The sequence below is a fragment of the Solanum stenotomum genome, chromosome 7 (assembly GCF_019186545.1).
Source record: "Solanum stenotomum isolate F172 chromosome 7, ASM1918654v1, whole genome shotgun sequence".
In the NCBI taxonomy this organism is placed as follows: Eukaryota; Viridiplantae; Streptophyta; class Magnoliopsida; order Solanales; family Solanaceae; genus Solanum; species Solanum stenotomum.
Window position 1 is genome coordinate 59434567 of NC_064288.1, and position 14263 is coordinate 59448829.

Genomic DNA, 14263 nt, shown 5'->3' on the forward strand with positions numbered 1-14263 from the left:
TTCAAAGATTCATCCTGAAGTAATCAAATTCCCCTCTTCACAAGTCAAAATATATCTAACATTTTTTCACAATATCTCATTAAAACAGCTTGCCTTACCAAAAATAGAAAATTATGAGAAATAGAAACAATGATTCATTTTATCCATCTAGCCTAGCCCTAGCCACACCTATCAGCAAATCTTATATGAATCATTGCCATGTTAGCATCCTAAATTTTTTCTCCTGTCTCAATTCTTCTTTATTTGGTTCCTGTACAATGTCCATAAATTGAAATATCCAAGGGCATCACTTTGTAACAACAGATGCCTCGTTCATCTAAAAGAGATAGGGAGAGGGAGACAGATGTAACTGATAGATGGATGAATATACAAGTGATGGTCAGTTCTATGAATAAAAATCTCGAGTTAGAGGCATTGCGAGGAAACAATTCAATTGAATCATTGGGGAAGGGGGAGGAAGAAGGTTGATTATAGGTTCAGAGGAGTGGTCCATGGTTGTCTCCTTGGTAACAATTAGTATTTCCTGTTTTATAACAATCATGTATCATATATATATATATATATATATATACATATATATATATAAAAGAACCTTAGGCTCGCCTAAGTGGCGCCACTACAAACCAGAATTCCCTTTTAATTTATTTATTATTTACAAAATTAGCTTTCCCCTTTCATGAAAAGTTGTGACTTCAATGAAGAGTTGCGACTTTTATGAAAAGTTGCGATTTAAATGAAGAGTTGCGACTTTTATGAAAAGTTGTGACTTTTATGAAAGGTTGTGACCTTTCTGAAGGGTTGCAATGTTTCCAAATAGTTGTAACCATTCCGATAAGGCACAATAAATATTTGTTCACACTACCCTTTGTTGTCTATAAATAGAGGGATTTCCTCTCATTATAAATTATGAACCTCTTCTTCTTCTCCACAATTAAATATTTGTGCACTTTCCTCCTATTGAATGTTACAGATCGTGATATGTATTTTTATAGTCATTAATTTATGCTTATGTTATTAATAATAAATGATAAGATGTAATAATTTTCACTTTCCTTTACATTATTAATGTGTATTACTATGTAATTTTGTATATAAAATAATATAGTGTTTTAGTTTTAATGACCAATAGGTTACGTTCTAAGTATTATTTTATAATTTCCATCGGGTAGTATTACTAGTCTTATAATATAAGAAGAAATGGGAATTGAACTTCTTTTCAATGAGATCCAACATGACTTAAATTTCCCATTGCACAATGAACAAAGAACATAAAAAAATTCCACTGACAGAAAAGATTTAAACAAAAAGAAGAAAATCTAAAGAAGTAGTACATATAAAGACAACCCATATGAGTTCCCATGCTGTTGAATCAACCATGCAGCAAACCCTTATCTACTGTCCCATCTAGAATTGCTTCACCACCACATAAAAAATTCTTGTAAAACAAATATAGATAGATTATATATAAAAAAAAAGGACAGCTTCATTTAACACTTCTCTACCAGGAAGCCACAGTTTCTATTACGTCCTTCTGCAGTGGAACTTAGATTTTTTTCCTAACCTTGCAACCAGGGGCAGAGCTACAGTTCTTCTTACGGACTCGACATTGTTGAGAAATACAAGTAAATAATAAAAAGAGTTCTCTCTCTAACAACTTAAGTTTTTAGATAAGATGATCACACACTTCAACAGACACATCTCAATAGCTGTACTTGTGTTTAAAATTTATTTACCACGACAAGATACCAGTGTAATCCCACCAGCAGGGTATGCGGAGGGTTGAGTGTATGCACACCTTACCCTTATCTCGTGGAGGTTAAAATTTATTTAATATGTATAAATAATATATCCATAAATCAGTAAGCTATATTTTCTAGAATTCAGAACTCATAAACTCACAATTCTAGTTCCTCCTCAGCTTGCAAACCTATTATTAGACATCACTTTTACCAAGAGAGAAATACACATGGCCTGGGTCACTAACTATATCCTCAAAGTTCCATGAGAAAGCCCATTCCTTCATGCCCTGATAAGCAGTCAATTTGCAAGTGTTAACTTGAGTTGGATGGTGGGCACTATATCTTTGTATCTTACTGTTGCATGTCCTACTAGAAGAATGCTCCTGTGATTGGTAAAGTTAAAATATATGAAGCTTATATAGGTGTCCCGTATAAAACATGAGATAATAGTGGTGGAGCATCCTTGTCCAAGGGGTGTCAATTTGTTGAAAAATCACATTGTATTGATAGATAAGAAAATTTATATAGATATACTATATGTTGAATCTCCTTTAATTCTTCGTGTATTTATACTGACTTCCCTTAGTGAAATCACAGTCCACCAGTCGTCTTTCATAATCATTGACTAATACTTTTAACCATTTCAAAAAGAAATTTGAAAAATGAATTTCCATATCATTGTACTCTGAACATGGATTGAAACGATGAAAGTTTTATTTTTGAAAACTATAAATCATCTTTCAGACTTCATACTGGAGATAGGCCGAAATGACTCTTGATAAGCTACATATCACATTCAGTTTGAACCAGAAGACAAACAGAAAAATATCTTAAGCCAAGCTAAATCAAATGTGATATCATGGATTCACTATCAAAAGCACAAGCATTTGAAACTAAATCACATACATGCAGAATTGTTTTTACCAATAGTCAACATAGTTAATTATTATAAAAGGAATTACATTTCTATCAAAAAGAGTTAATTCAGATGCATGTTTAATTTGACACTACACAAGGAGTTGCAACTTGCAATCACCAAGGTTTTTTTGATAACCGTGCTGTACGGGTTAGCTTGCACGCACCTCGACTACTTTACGGAATACTTGCTGCCTCCCACCAGCATAGGTACCGGATAACTTTGTTCACCAAAGCCTGAGTTGCAAACACCAAAGTTTCACCATCAAATTATTCACTTTTTGGAAAGCATTTGATCAATTTCTCCACTCTGGTTGTACATGCTAACAATTTTCTTTGAATATTCAGGCATATGTCTGTCCGCTCTGCAATTTCACAAAAACACGAGTGAGAGAAAAAATTAGTGTAATCCATCATACTGGAACAAATATGAATTTCTACAAACCTTTCTTTTCCCCATTTGCGGACTACGTGTAAGTAGTTTCTGATTGTGTGATAATCTAGCGAGTAACGTGCAAATTCTAGACCCTTCGGTCCGACCTGAACCCAGAGAAACAAGTTTAAGCACAGGGAATTTGTTGTCCTTTCTGAAAGTAACAAGTCAATGAACAAAAAGTTCTTACTATGTTGAGAAGAAATGCTATTAAATTTCCAACAAACTTTGGAGCAGGTTGAGAAGGACCTCTTCCTGGAAATTCAGAAAGTTTCTGCATTAAGTCTTGTGAGATCACCAGAAGGTGTTCAAGAAAAATATTTACTTCAAGAATATAACAGAAATGGATTTACTTCTCGGGGTTCTGCCTTCAGCATACTGTAATCAACCGGGAGTATCATAACAAATGAAGTAATTGAAGCAACTTAAATAGCTAAATTCACTTGACTTACAAGGATTAAAACAAATTAAGGTTAATCTTATATAAACAGTCGATGAGATGTGTAACATACTATAGAAGTAAACGAACCAGTAACCTGTTATGCCTGTATATACATAACATACTTGCTTATGAATGTTATCGAAGTAAATTGAGATTCATCTACAATCAATTTCCAAGAGTAGTGATAAATCCATCAAATTACGCATAACTTGAACAAGCAAATATTAGAAAATGGACTCAGCATCAAGAAAGATTGAGACCCTAACATTTCATACTTTTTAACAACATTGAAAGGGAAAAGGGATAGGGAAAAAAGTCAGATGGTTGATACTTGCACATGAACCCAACAAAGAACAGTACAAAACCCCGAGAGCAGATATCAAATTCTGAACCAGCAGCACTATGGGTACAGAGAGAACCTGCTTAGTAACAACTTATGAAATGAATAAATATCACAAAATACCACATACCAAATTTTGCTTCATCATCTGCCTTCACGGTTTCCACGACAAATGGACGCCGCTTACCCTGAAAAAAGATGCATGCTTTGAAATAAGTATATCACAAGAAAGAGTTTAAAGGAAAAGTTGTGAGATGGAGCATCATGTATTACACTACTTATCGTTGGAGTAATTTCCAAGAGGTTCTCGATAAGGTTTAGCATTTCTCTACCACGTTCATTTCTGCATTTGGAATGTGCCAAAAGTATCTCTTAAAGATTATTTGAGGGTAGAGCAATCAGCATGTCCTTTTAACCTGTCAACGGCTTATAAGATTTGGCAATACTTTACCTGACAGTAACATACTGGGGATGCTGCATCATGCTGATTCCACTGTATTTCGGCACACCCATGTATCCCACCACCAAATCCTGAAAAGTTCCTTAAAGGTAAGATTTGAAATGTTGGCATGCACGGGGATTATCAAGCTTTGCTTTTATTTAAAAGAAATAATCTGTCACGTTAATGTTTGGAAACTACTGTAATAGAGCAAGACAGCGACTGATAAATCTTCAAGGAGCAAAAATACTTAATTGTCATGGATAATAAGATATGCAGCATCAAATCTTCAATGATACGAATTCTAGAAACCTTAAAGAGTAAACTTATGACGGAACCATAATGCATTACCATCCAAGACCAAAATGAGTTTGCTACAAAATCCCCCCTTGGACCTCAACCACCGAATCTCATCTCCAGATCTGTCACAAGCTTTCACTTGAAAACAGTTGGAGCGAATGAGTGGCCAGGTCTAGCTCTAGAACCTATAAATTCCACAATGATCGAGGATGCCTTTGCAAAACCTCTTTCCCTGTCAGAAAACTACGCACTAGAAAAAGCTTTGTTTGTGAGACATGAAGAGAGAAGAGATGTATTCAAGATTTAATGATTTGATGACTACAATACAGACCTATTTATAAGTGGCAAACATAATAGACAAATAGACATTTGAAAATGCAGGAAATTACACCAGTAAAATTTAATATTCCACCAGTAACACTTCACCTTTCAGCATCTAAGACTAATCAAAGTAGCAATTAAGAGTATGCTTTCCGTTGCTATTTGAAAGTCTTAACGTATGTGTATGTACTGTGCACATGCTGCTCTTGGATGTTTCTTTTCTCTGTATTCTTTGTGAAAATTGTATTGTGCAATATATCAGTGCCTTTGATTACGAACAGAGAACTCACCGCCAAGCCATTTGTGTAGTCAAAACAGCTGTAACATAGAAGGAAAGAACAGTTTACAGATCAGCACAAGTTCATATTCTGAAGAATGAGAGACAGGAAAATGAAATATATGATAAATGAGAATATAGGAAACTTGAAGCTTGTATAGAATATCCATTTAGACTTCTCCAATTGTCCATATCAGAGAAGACAACTTACAAGTGAGAACCAGAGATCACGTAGAACGTGATAAGCCCATGACACTACCTTCGTGCACATACTAGCATACTTATGTATACTTTTCCCCTAGTTTATGCTCCATAAGTGAAGGAATTTTCTCAATACGAATGTAACTGAATACTAAATATATTAACTATTAGGAAGAAAGACGGTTCCTGAAGATTTTGTTTGTCATCAAATTTGTTAATCTACAAAATTTTTGTCTGCACACCAAATTTTCTTCCACAGATTTTCACCCTTACTCCATGAACAAAGTATCTAGAATAGTTTGACCAAGAACGGATATTACGAGCATTATTGAGATCATAGTTTCTTTTGATTTATAACTGGGTCCAAAAATGAGATGGGAAGTTACATTTCTATGAACTTCATAAGAGAAATAGTTTGCATGCAATAATTTTTCGGGTGATCAACACATTTTAAAAAAAAATAATATCCAGTAGATCGTCTAAGTAGCTCACTTAGAGAATTGTCGCCTAAGACGGTTTGACTACATCCCACATAAACCTCCATATCCATATAGGTGATACCAACTAGCTAAGATGCAGTCATTCAAGCATAGTTGTTGCTACGCTTGCATTATTAGTGCTAGTGCTTGTCAAGGGTCTTTTTATTCTAGTTGAAGACTAGTATATCCACGTAGGGGTGTGTGATATTTCACATCTTTAGTTTTAAATAACCCATAATTTCCTTATAACACAAATTATTTGATATTGGAACAAAATTGACCTAACAGAGCACGATGGATGAAGAGGATACATAATGCCACCCAAACTAATGTAGGATTAATTTATAGTTGATTGACTAATTGGATCAACTCATAGAGAGAAAGAAAGAATCATTTCCACGAGCACAAAGAGAAGGAACAAAAAAATTATATTCAGACTTGTCCAACATCAACCTCTGACCCAAAAAGTCTACAGGTTAAGTATGCAGATATTGTTTAAAGGCTTCAGCAAATCAGGAATAAGCAATTGAAATACCTGTAACAAGATGGCGCAATAACATCAACCAAATCATTTGCTGGTAAACAGAAATAGGGAACCTGCTTAGTGAAATATAGATCTGAATAAACAGCATTCAAATAAAACAAAAGATACGAAAAAGAAGATGCTATTTTACCTCTTCAATATGGCCATCCAAATGCTTCAGATGGACCTGTTGAAATGTAGAGCTTAGACAGGTGCTTCAACTGATTAGAAAACTATCACATGTAATTCAATAGTATATCCTTTAAATCATAGTAAAAGAAGAAAGCTAAAATATGGTTTTACAGGATTAACTGTCGAAATGTTTTCATCTACGAGGTGATGAAGCACATATGAGCTTAGTTTAGTCTTTCTCATTTGCAAGATCCTACTTATTGGTAGATTTGATTCTGATCCAAGAAAGGATAGTACACCCTCCGTCAAATTCAACACGACACCAGAGGACGAGGAATGGTACTTAAGATATTAGTTTGATTTGTGTATTTTATAGGTAGTAGTTGAGGAAAATATTAAAATATTTTTGTTAACGAAATTAGGTTGACATAGAAATGCCAAATCAAACCTTAATAATTTGACTATTCAAAAAGATTTAAATTCGAGAAACTGATGAAGTTGTATAAAATTATATTGTTAGTAAGATGGTGTCAAAGATTTTTGTACACCCAAAATAAAAATGTGTCATATAAAATTTATCAGGATGGAGACAATATGATATATTGAAGTGCATCTTCATGAATGAACTTACCTCACCAACCAAATAAAACCATATTCTAAAAAAGCACCCTCGTTATCAGGCTAAGAAAGGCTGTTTAACGAAGTTTTAGATTACAACAAAATCAGAGAACATATCGTCATGACAAACACAAAATATAGAAGTTGGTTTCCTTGTTCTTATACTTGAATGGATAGAATTCCAAGATCACAGAGGTTATGCATAGGTTGTCTCACAATGAAGCTCAGCTTGTCATAAAAGAGTAACAGGAGCTCACCTTTTTTTCTTTATGAAAGTAATATGACAGGAGCACACCTTGTAGTCTTGCATAAACTCATAGTGGAGAACTGTTTCAGGTTCACTGCTAGCAGCCTTCAGAAACTTATCTAAGCCTTCTCGTGGTCCATTATCCACTGTTGAGAAAAGACAGTTAGTATAGGTCTATATTGCCTAAAAAATACCTTAGAGGGGAAAGGAGATTATAATAAAAAGCAGTTTATAGAGCATCCCACTTACTATATACTCCCTCCGTTTCAATTATTTGTCTTATTCCTTTTCAGTCCGTTTTGAAAAGAATGTTTCTTTCCCTTTTCTGAAACTCTTTAATTCCAACTTTCCACATGGCCTATTTAAAACCACAAGTTAAAGGGCATTTTGGTACATTCTACATATTTTTAGTTTAAGACCACGAAATTCAAAAGTATTCTTTACTTTATTAAACTTCGTGCCAAGTCAAAACCACACAAACAAATTGAAACGGAGGGAGCATCATAAAAGATTCCATTGAATCTTTATCCAGCTTGTCCACTTACTATGTGTCTTATTTTCTCTCCCTGCTTCTGTGGAGGACAAACTGTAAAAAATAAGTTGACTCTTTTTTGAGATACTAACAACTAACAAGGACTCCTATGGGTGATTTTTTTAGATCAAACCTTTTGTTATTTAATAAAAAATAAATAGATTAGATCTTTGTCCAAACAAACGTAATTGCAAACATAATCAAATTTCTAGCAGTTGATAGCTATATTAGACATGATCAAAGATGTGAGGGAAGGAGTCTATGAATGCCACCGACTACTCACCACAGTTAGTGCCTAGTACATAAAGCTTTTCCAGATTCAAATATTGCTCCACTGATCTTAAAGCTGCAAGTTAGGAAATTGTTCTGCTTAAGATACAGAGATGTAAATTGTAATGACAACATCAAGTTTGAAGCAGAGATGAAGAGATCATAACAACATGAATACCTTGAACTTGGCAGCCAACCCCACAGAAGAGAAGGCGCTTTACACCAGCTGCCTGTTTCCAGGAAAAAATATTGCTTACTTCAACATTTGAACTACAAGTTATACTATAAACTTGCGTGATACTATAAACTTGCATGACAATCCTCAGTCAAAACTGGAATCTCTTAAAGCCCAATTTTTAACGCTTTAGAGCATGCACGACGAGAAAGTGTGAAATTCCATGATTGCATTGTTATGAAAAGAAATAACTAGAAGCCTACCCTTACAAGTGTGATATGCAGATGGTTGATACTTCCCAAAAGAAAGGGAGAAAGCATTTGGGGAAAAATAAGCTCACATTGTTAAAATGAAGTAAAAAAAAAATACCCACGACCTTCCAACGGATAGAGAGGAAACATTTGGCGAAAAGACTCTGAAATTGTCAGGAAAGGAATTCAGCTCGAACCATCATATGAAACAAATCAGAAAAGCAAAAGAGCTTCTCTTAATGAAATCCCCGATTGGGGCAATTTGATTAAGTATTAGACTGTGGCGGTCTGAAAGGGGAGAAGGGGGGTGATAGTAAAGCTAATTTGGTGGTGCGGTGGAAGAATAACAAAGCATAGCTACACAAGTTCCAATTACCTATAAAGGAGAGATATGACATCTTCAATCCATGACAACATGCTCCATTCAGAATTCAATAGAGTTACACAAATTATATATGCATTGATGACAACAGAACAATCAAAGATTCTGATGATAATGGAAGTGGAAGAAGAAACCTCAACTAAGGCAAGAGTATTTAGATTAGGAGACAGTGTCGGCTTAACACCTTTAGCTGCTATAACTTCCTCTGGAGTCCTATTAGAAACATAAAATTAAAGAGGAGGATGGAAATGGTTAAATTAACAAGTAAAAAATCAACATGAATACAAATAGCTCAGGAATTCCAGTCACAAACCTTGCCAGGACAGGTCGGGGAGCAAATCGATCTTCTGGATCACTAAACAATGTAAAAAAAAAGGTAAGAGTCCATGAATTGCAGGATAATAAATATAAAATAATTATAAAAAAAAGAAGATAAATGAGAAACCAAAATTTCAAATGCATAACTCATGTACAATGAAAAGTAACCAGGAGGGAGAACTAAATTATTTTTAACCAAATTGGATGCAAGCCATACCTCTGGACACAAATAACAGCTTCCACCATCCCAGCTTTTAGCATCTCCACGGCAATAGTTGTCACTATCCCCGTCCATTGAGCTCCTGAATGCCAGAAAGAAAAGAAAAGATAGGAATAAGACCAGATGATTCATAAGAAATTGGCACATTCTTTTAGTGATCTAGAGAAGCACAAAAAGACAAACAACTGTAATTTGAATTAGAATACTACATAAGAGCATCCAAAGTTGTACCTTCCACAGGCTTAGTTTTACGAGCATACAATAGATTCTCATACACCCCCATATAAGTCTCATCCAAGGAATCTTCTTTCCGTCCTCGTCCATGGACAATAGGTTCCAAAGCCTAAAGAAGATGATAAGGAACAGTCAACATTATCTGGTTACTTTTCCATCCAAAACATTATCTGATTACTTTGAGCTACTTCATATAAATTTGACCAAAAGAGAAGGTCCTAATAGCATAGCATGAGTGAGTTGAGAACGTATTTCAAGGAACTGCTACTCGTAGCCAGCACTGAAGTTTTTTAGTGAGTAGTCAAATCATTCATTCTCATAAAAGAATTTATATGAACCCCCTATCACCCTCCACCCACCAGTCAAACTAAAGACGGACTAATTTTCAAACTTGACCAAGTTCCTTTGGACAATGACAAAAGAAAAAAAAGAACTTGTATAAAATTGGGGAAAAAAAGTTTGACCTGTCATGAGATTACGTTGTACCTGTAAACTATGCTGGGCTGTATGATATTACTAAACACAAGATAGAAAAAACAAGAAAACAGAAAAGAGAAGAGGACAGATGTACACCATAGTGAAGACCTTGATGGAGGTCTATGAATGTTTCCCCATTGCCCTATGAGGAGTCTGATTAGAGTCCAACCATACTGTGGTTCAGTATAACATTTTCCACCCCATATAATTCAGTATGGCGAGATTATGTTAACAACTAGAGAAATCATTCTTATAAAGATCCAATATGCATGTCTTGTACCCTTGTGTAATTAATAGCTCTATAATAATGCTTAAAACTTCATTTATTCCCATATCTTGTCAACATTCAAAGCAGCATACCTTTTACCCAAGAGAGTGAAACAGTAAAATAAAATTCAAACATACTTGTGAAAAAACTAGTTGGGGTCGGGGGCAAGGACCAGAGAACCCATCAAGTTCTAGTATGCAACTTTTCCTAGTAACCAAGTGTTAAAACCTCTCATGCTCCCAACAAAAGGGATTTTAATGAAAGAGGGGTGACAAAAAGAGAGATGAATTCAATTGCACACAAGCTAATAGTGGATTACACGGTATCAGAGAACATGAACCACTACTCTCTCTGAGCATCTTTCTAGCTTGCAAACTTTTCTTATGACTTCCACAACACACTGCAATAACACAGCCAAGTCTTGTTGTACTGCATACACTGTATATATTCATAAGATGTAAATCCATATGGATGAGATAGCTTTTCAAAGGACACAAAAGACAAAATGAAATTCACAGGGAAAATCTGCATGTGACAATGAAAGCATGCAATAATCAAACTCCAGTCGGTCAATAACACAGCCAAGTCTTGTTGTACTGCATACACTGTATTTATTCATAAGATGTAAATCCATATGGATCAGATAGCTTTTCAAAGGACACAAAAGACAAAACGAAATTCACAGGGAAAATCTGCATGTGACAATGAAAGCATGCAATAATCAAACTCCAGTCGGTCATTTATGACAAACTTAAGGAACAAAAACTAGGCATAAACAATAAGAACTGCAACTAAAAGCAACAGTATCATGACATGTACAAAAGTAGAGAAAGACTCACTTCAACTCTAGACATGCCATCCCCCAAGAAAGCACATGCATTCTTCACGTGAGCAATGTAGTAAGTGTCGCACAAACCACAGTGGCTGCAAACCAGAAATATTATACTACCATCAGATAAAAACTACTATAATGATTTACGAAATAGTCACAAAATATACAAGCAATTAATTTAAATAAGTATGAAGATGAGTGGTTAAAGATGATACTAACTTATAATCCGCAAAAACATTAAATTAGTATATAATAATGTTAATTATTAGTTATCAATTTCAAAAAAAAAATGTTAATTATTATATATGACATTCTTGTCAACATCAGCACTTATATTTCAGTCTTCCAAACAATACTTGATCATTCAAGCTCTTTTTTTTTCCATTCTACAAAACTTGACCCAACTTAGGACAAATTGATTACAAGCATTGTCCTTCTTTTCATGTTTTACCACCGGAAATAGCTAAAACATTTCACGTGCTTAGCTATTTAGATGGAAAGTAACGATGCTTCAAAGACCCAATGAATGCTTCCTCCATTTCAAATTGAATATTTCACGTTCTTTTTTATACTTCATGCCAAATTAATGTCCAATCTCCCTCATATTTATAATTCTTTCACATTTACTATGAAAACTGAGCCACCATAGTTTCCTAAAGGGAAAAATCTTCAAACACATAATAGTTTAACACATAATACATAAATAAACACCTTAACTTTGCTTAACTAACAACTAAACACTCCAATTTTAAGAATGCACATCTAGACGCTTCCACTCATCCGCACTGTTTCTCTTAGACACCCGACGCTATGTGTCTTACATGATCATTTTATAAGTTGGGAGTGTTCAACTCACACAGCGGAAACCAGCTGAGATGCTCACTTTGAGTGTTCAGTTGCTAGTAGAGGCCAACTCAAGATATCTATCTATGTATTTATGTCATAGTTTATAGATAACAAATAAAAATGACAACTTTTTCACTATTCTAACCTACAAAAACAAAACTTCAAAAAAAAAATAGAAAAATGATCAAGCTACGCATTTACCTACCATTACAGCATTAAAAGCTAAAATTTTAATTTAAAAAAGAAGCAGAATTATGAACCTGCAGTGGTCTTTAGCTGGATAAGTCCCACCAGGAGGAATAGGTCGAGATTTTTTCCTCCAATCTTCTCTAATTTTCACTGATTTCGGATTTTGGTTTGCATCTGTTGAAGAATTCAAACAACATCAACACACAAAGTTTAAGTTTTTTTTAAAAAAAAAACTCATAGCAAAAGTTTGTCATTTTTTGTAAAAAAAAATTCCTCTTACAGAGGAAATTTGTTTAGTTATGTGGAAATGAAGAGGAAGAGAACCTTGTTGTTGTGAAGAAGATGAAATAGTGTAAAATTTGAAAGGTAAAGCAGAGAATTTTCCAGTAAGAAACGCCATTGTTGCTCTGTGTATCTGCACAAGTGTTTTGCGCCACAAATATATATCAAATGAGATTCTTTTAAGGGTGGAACCAAAACGGTGTCGTTTCGGTACTTGATTAATTTTTGTTTATTTTTATTTTTGGATGTACAAAAAAGGTGAATTTTAAATATTTAGAAAATTAAAAAATAATTTTAATCATCTATAAATAATGTATCGTTGAAAGTGATTTGAATGAACCCCTTTGGTCCTACCTAGCTTTGCCCCTGAGCAAGTACTCGCTACCATATTGCGTTGACATTTTGATGAGATAGACAACACGTAACATGTCATTCCGTTGAAGTAAAATCATATAGCCATTCGAATGAATACCTAAAATAGGGTGGCTTTTAATTTTTATTCCTCAAATCAATAGTATTTGAATGTGTCTTACAAATCAATAGTATTTGAATGTGTCTTACAAAACTTGTGCCTACGTAGACATAAGTTCAATTTCAAAACATTATACCTTAAGAAGTTCATAACTCACAAGTTATATCTTATAAGACATAACTTAATTCCTACATAATTTATGCCGATGGAAGCATAAGTTCAAAACCCACAAAGTTATACCTTAAGAAGTTCAGAACTCACAAGTTATATCTTATAAAGCATAACTTAATTCCTACATAATTTATGCCGATGGAAGCATAAGTTCAAAACCCACAAAGTTATACCTTAAGAAGTTCAAAACTCACAAGTTATATCTTATAAGGCATAACTTAATTCCTACCTAACTTATGTCGATAAAAGCATAAGTCCAGTTTTCAAAACCCACAAAGTTACGCCTTAGGACGTATAACTTATTCCTACAGAAAGGGAAACGGTACAAGTGACCATGATATTTTCAAAACAATGTGAGAAAAATATGCTAATAGACAAAAAAAAAAGTGGTGGTTTAATTGGAGCAACCCATCAGGCGTTACTGGACTTGAAAGGCACCGGTCCGATATCCTTCCACTGGACATAGCGGAAACTGATCATTGCACTGTGAAACCAGCCTCACGCAGTCCACCCCACCTTAGGATCAAGCAGCCCACTCTTTCAATTGGGCCACATGATCCAACTCTGTGCTTGGATAGGGCAGGCCAGAAATTAGCCCACCAAGCCCAACCATCTGGGACAGCCCAACATTCCACCACATTAATGTCCCCACTTGGGTTTCAAGCTCAAGTTACTAAGCTCGACTCTTATAAAAATGAAAAGAAATCTGTCCAATAACGATGTGGGATAAATTGTTTGTTCCACTATAAACAAAGCATATATTATTTATATGTTAACTCAGCTTTACTTGATGATATTGAAAATATGGTTATTTAAACTTTGATTCTATCATCAATATTTTAATTTATTAGTCTGTTGTATTACTTGATTTAATTAGTTCCAATTCTTGTTCTCATTAATAATTTTGCTTCACTCTAACTTGCATTAGTGGCTTCGGA

At 34.4% G+C, this 14263-nt stretch overlaps 1 protein-coding gene across 1 annotated transcript; it reads right to left on the minus strand.

The window, feature by feature from the left end:
* Positions 1–2580: 2580 nt before the first annotated feature.
* LOC125870673 (7-hydroxymethyl chlorophyll a reductase, chloroplastic) lies at positions 2581–12861 on the minus strand. The gene is made up of 19 exons (XM_049551169.1): positions 12725–12861; positions 12472–12574; positions 11373–11457; positions 9786–9897; positions 9552–9636; positions 9330–9371; positions 9151–9229; positions 8387–8438; positions 8222–8284; positions 7455–7552; positions 6561–6596; positions 6422–6483; positions 5220–5247; positions 4321–4400; positions 4143–4212; positions 4000–4057; positions 3278–3342; positions 3100–3194; positions 2581–3019 (listed from the first exon to the last, which is right to left on the minus strand). Exons 1-19 carry the CDS (start codon positions 12798–12800, stop codon positions 2929–2931), a joined length of 1380 nt encoding a protein of 459 aa, XP_049407126.1. The 5' UTR covers positions 12801–12861; the 3' UTR covers positions 2581–2928.
* Between the last annotated feature and the right edge of the window lie 1402 nt (positions 12862–14263).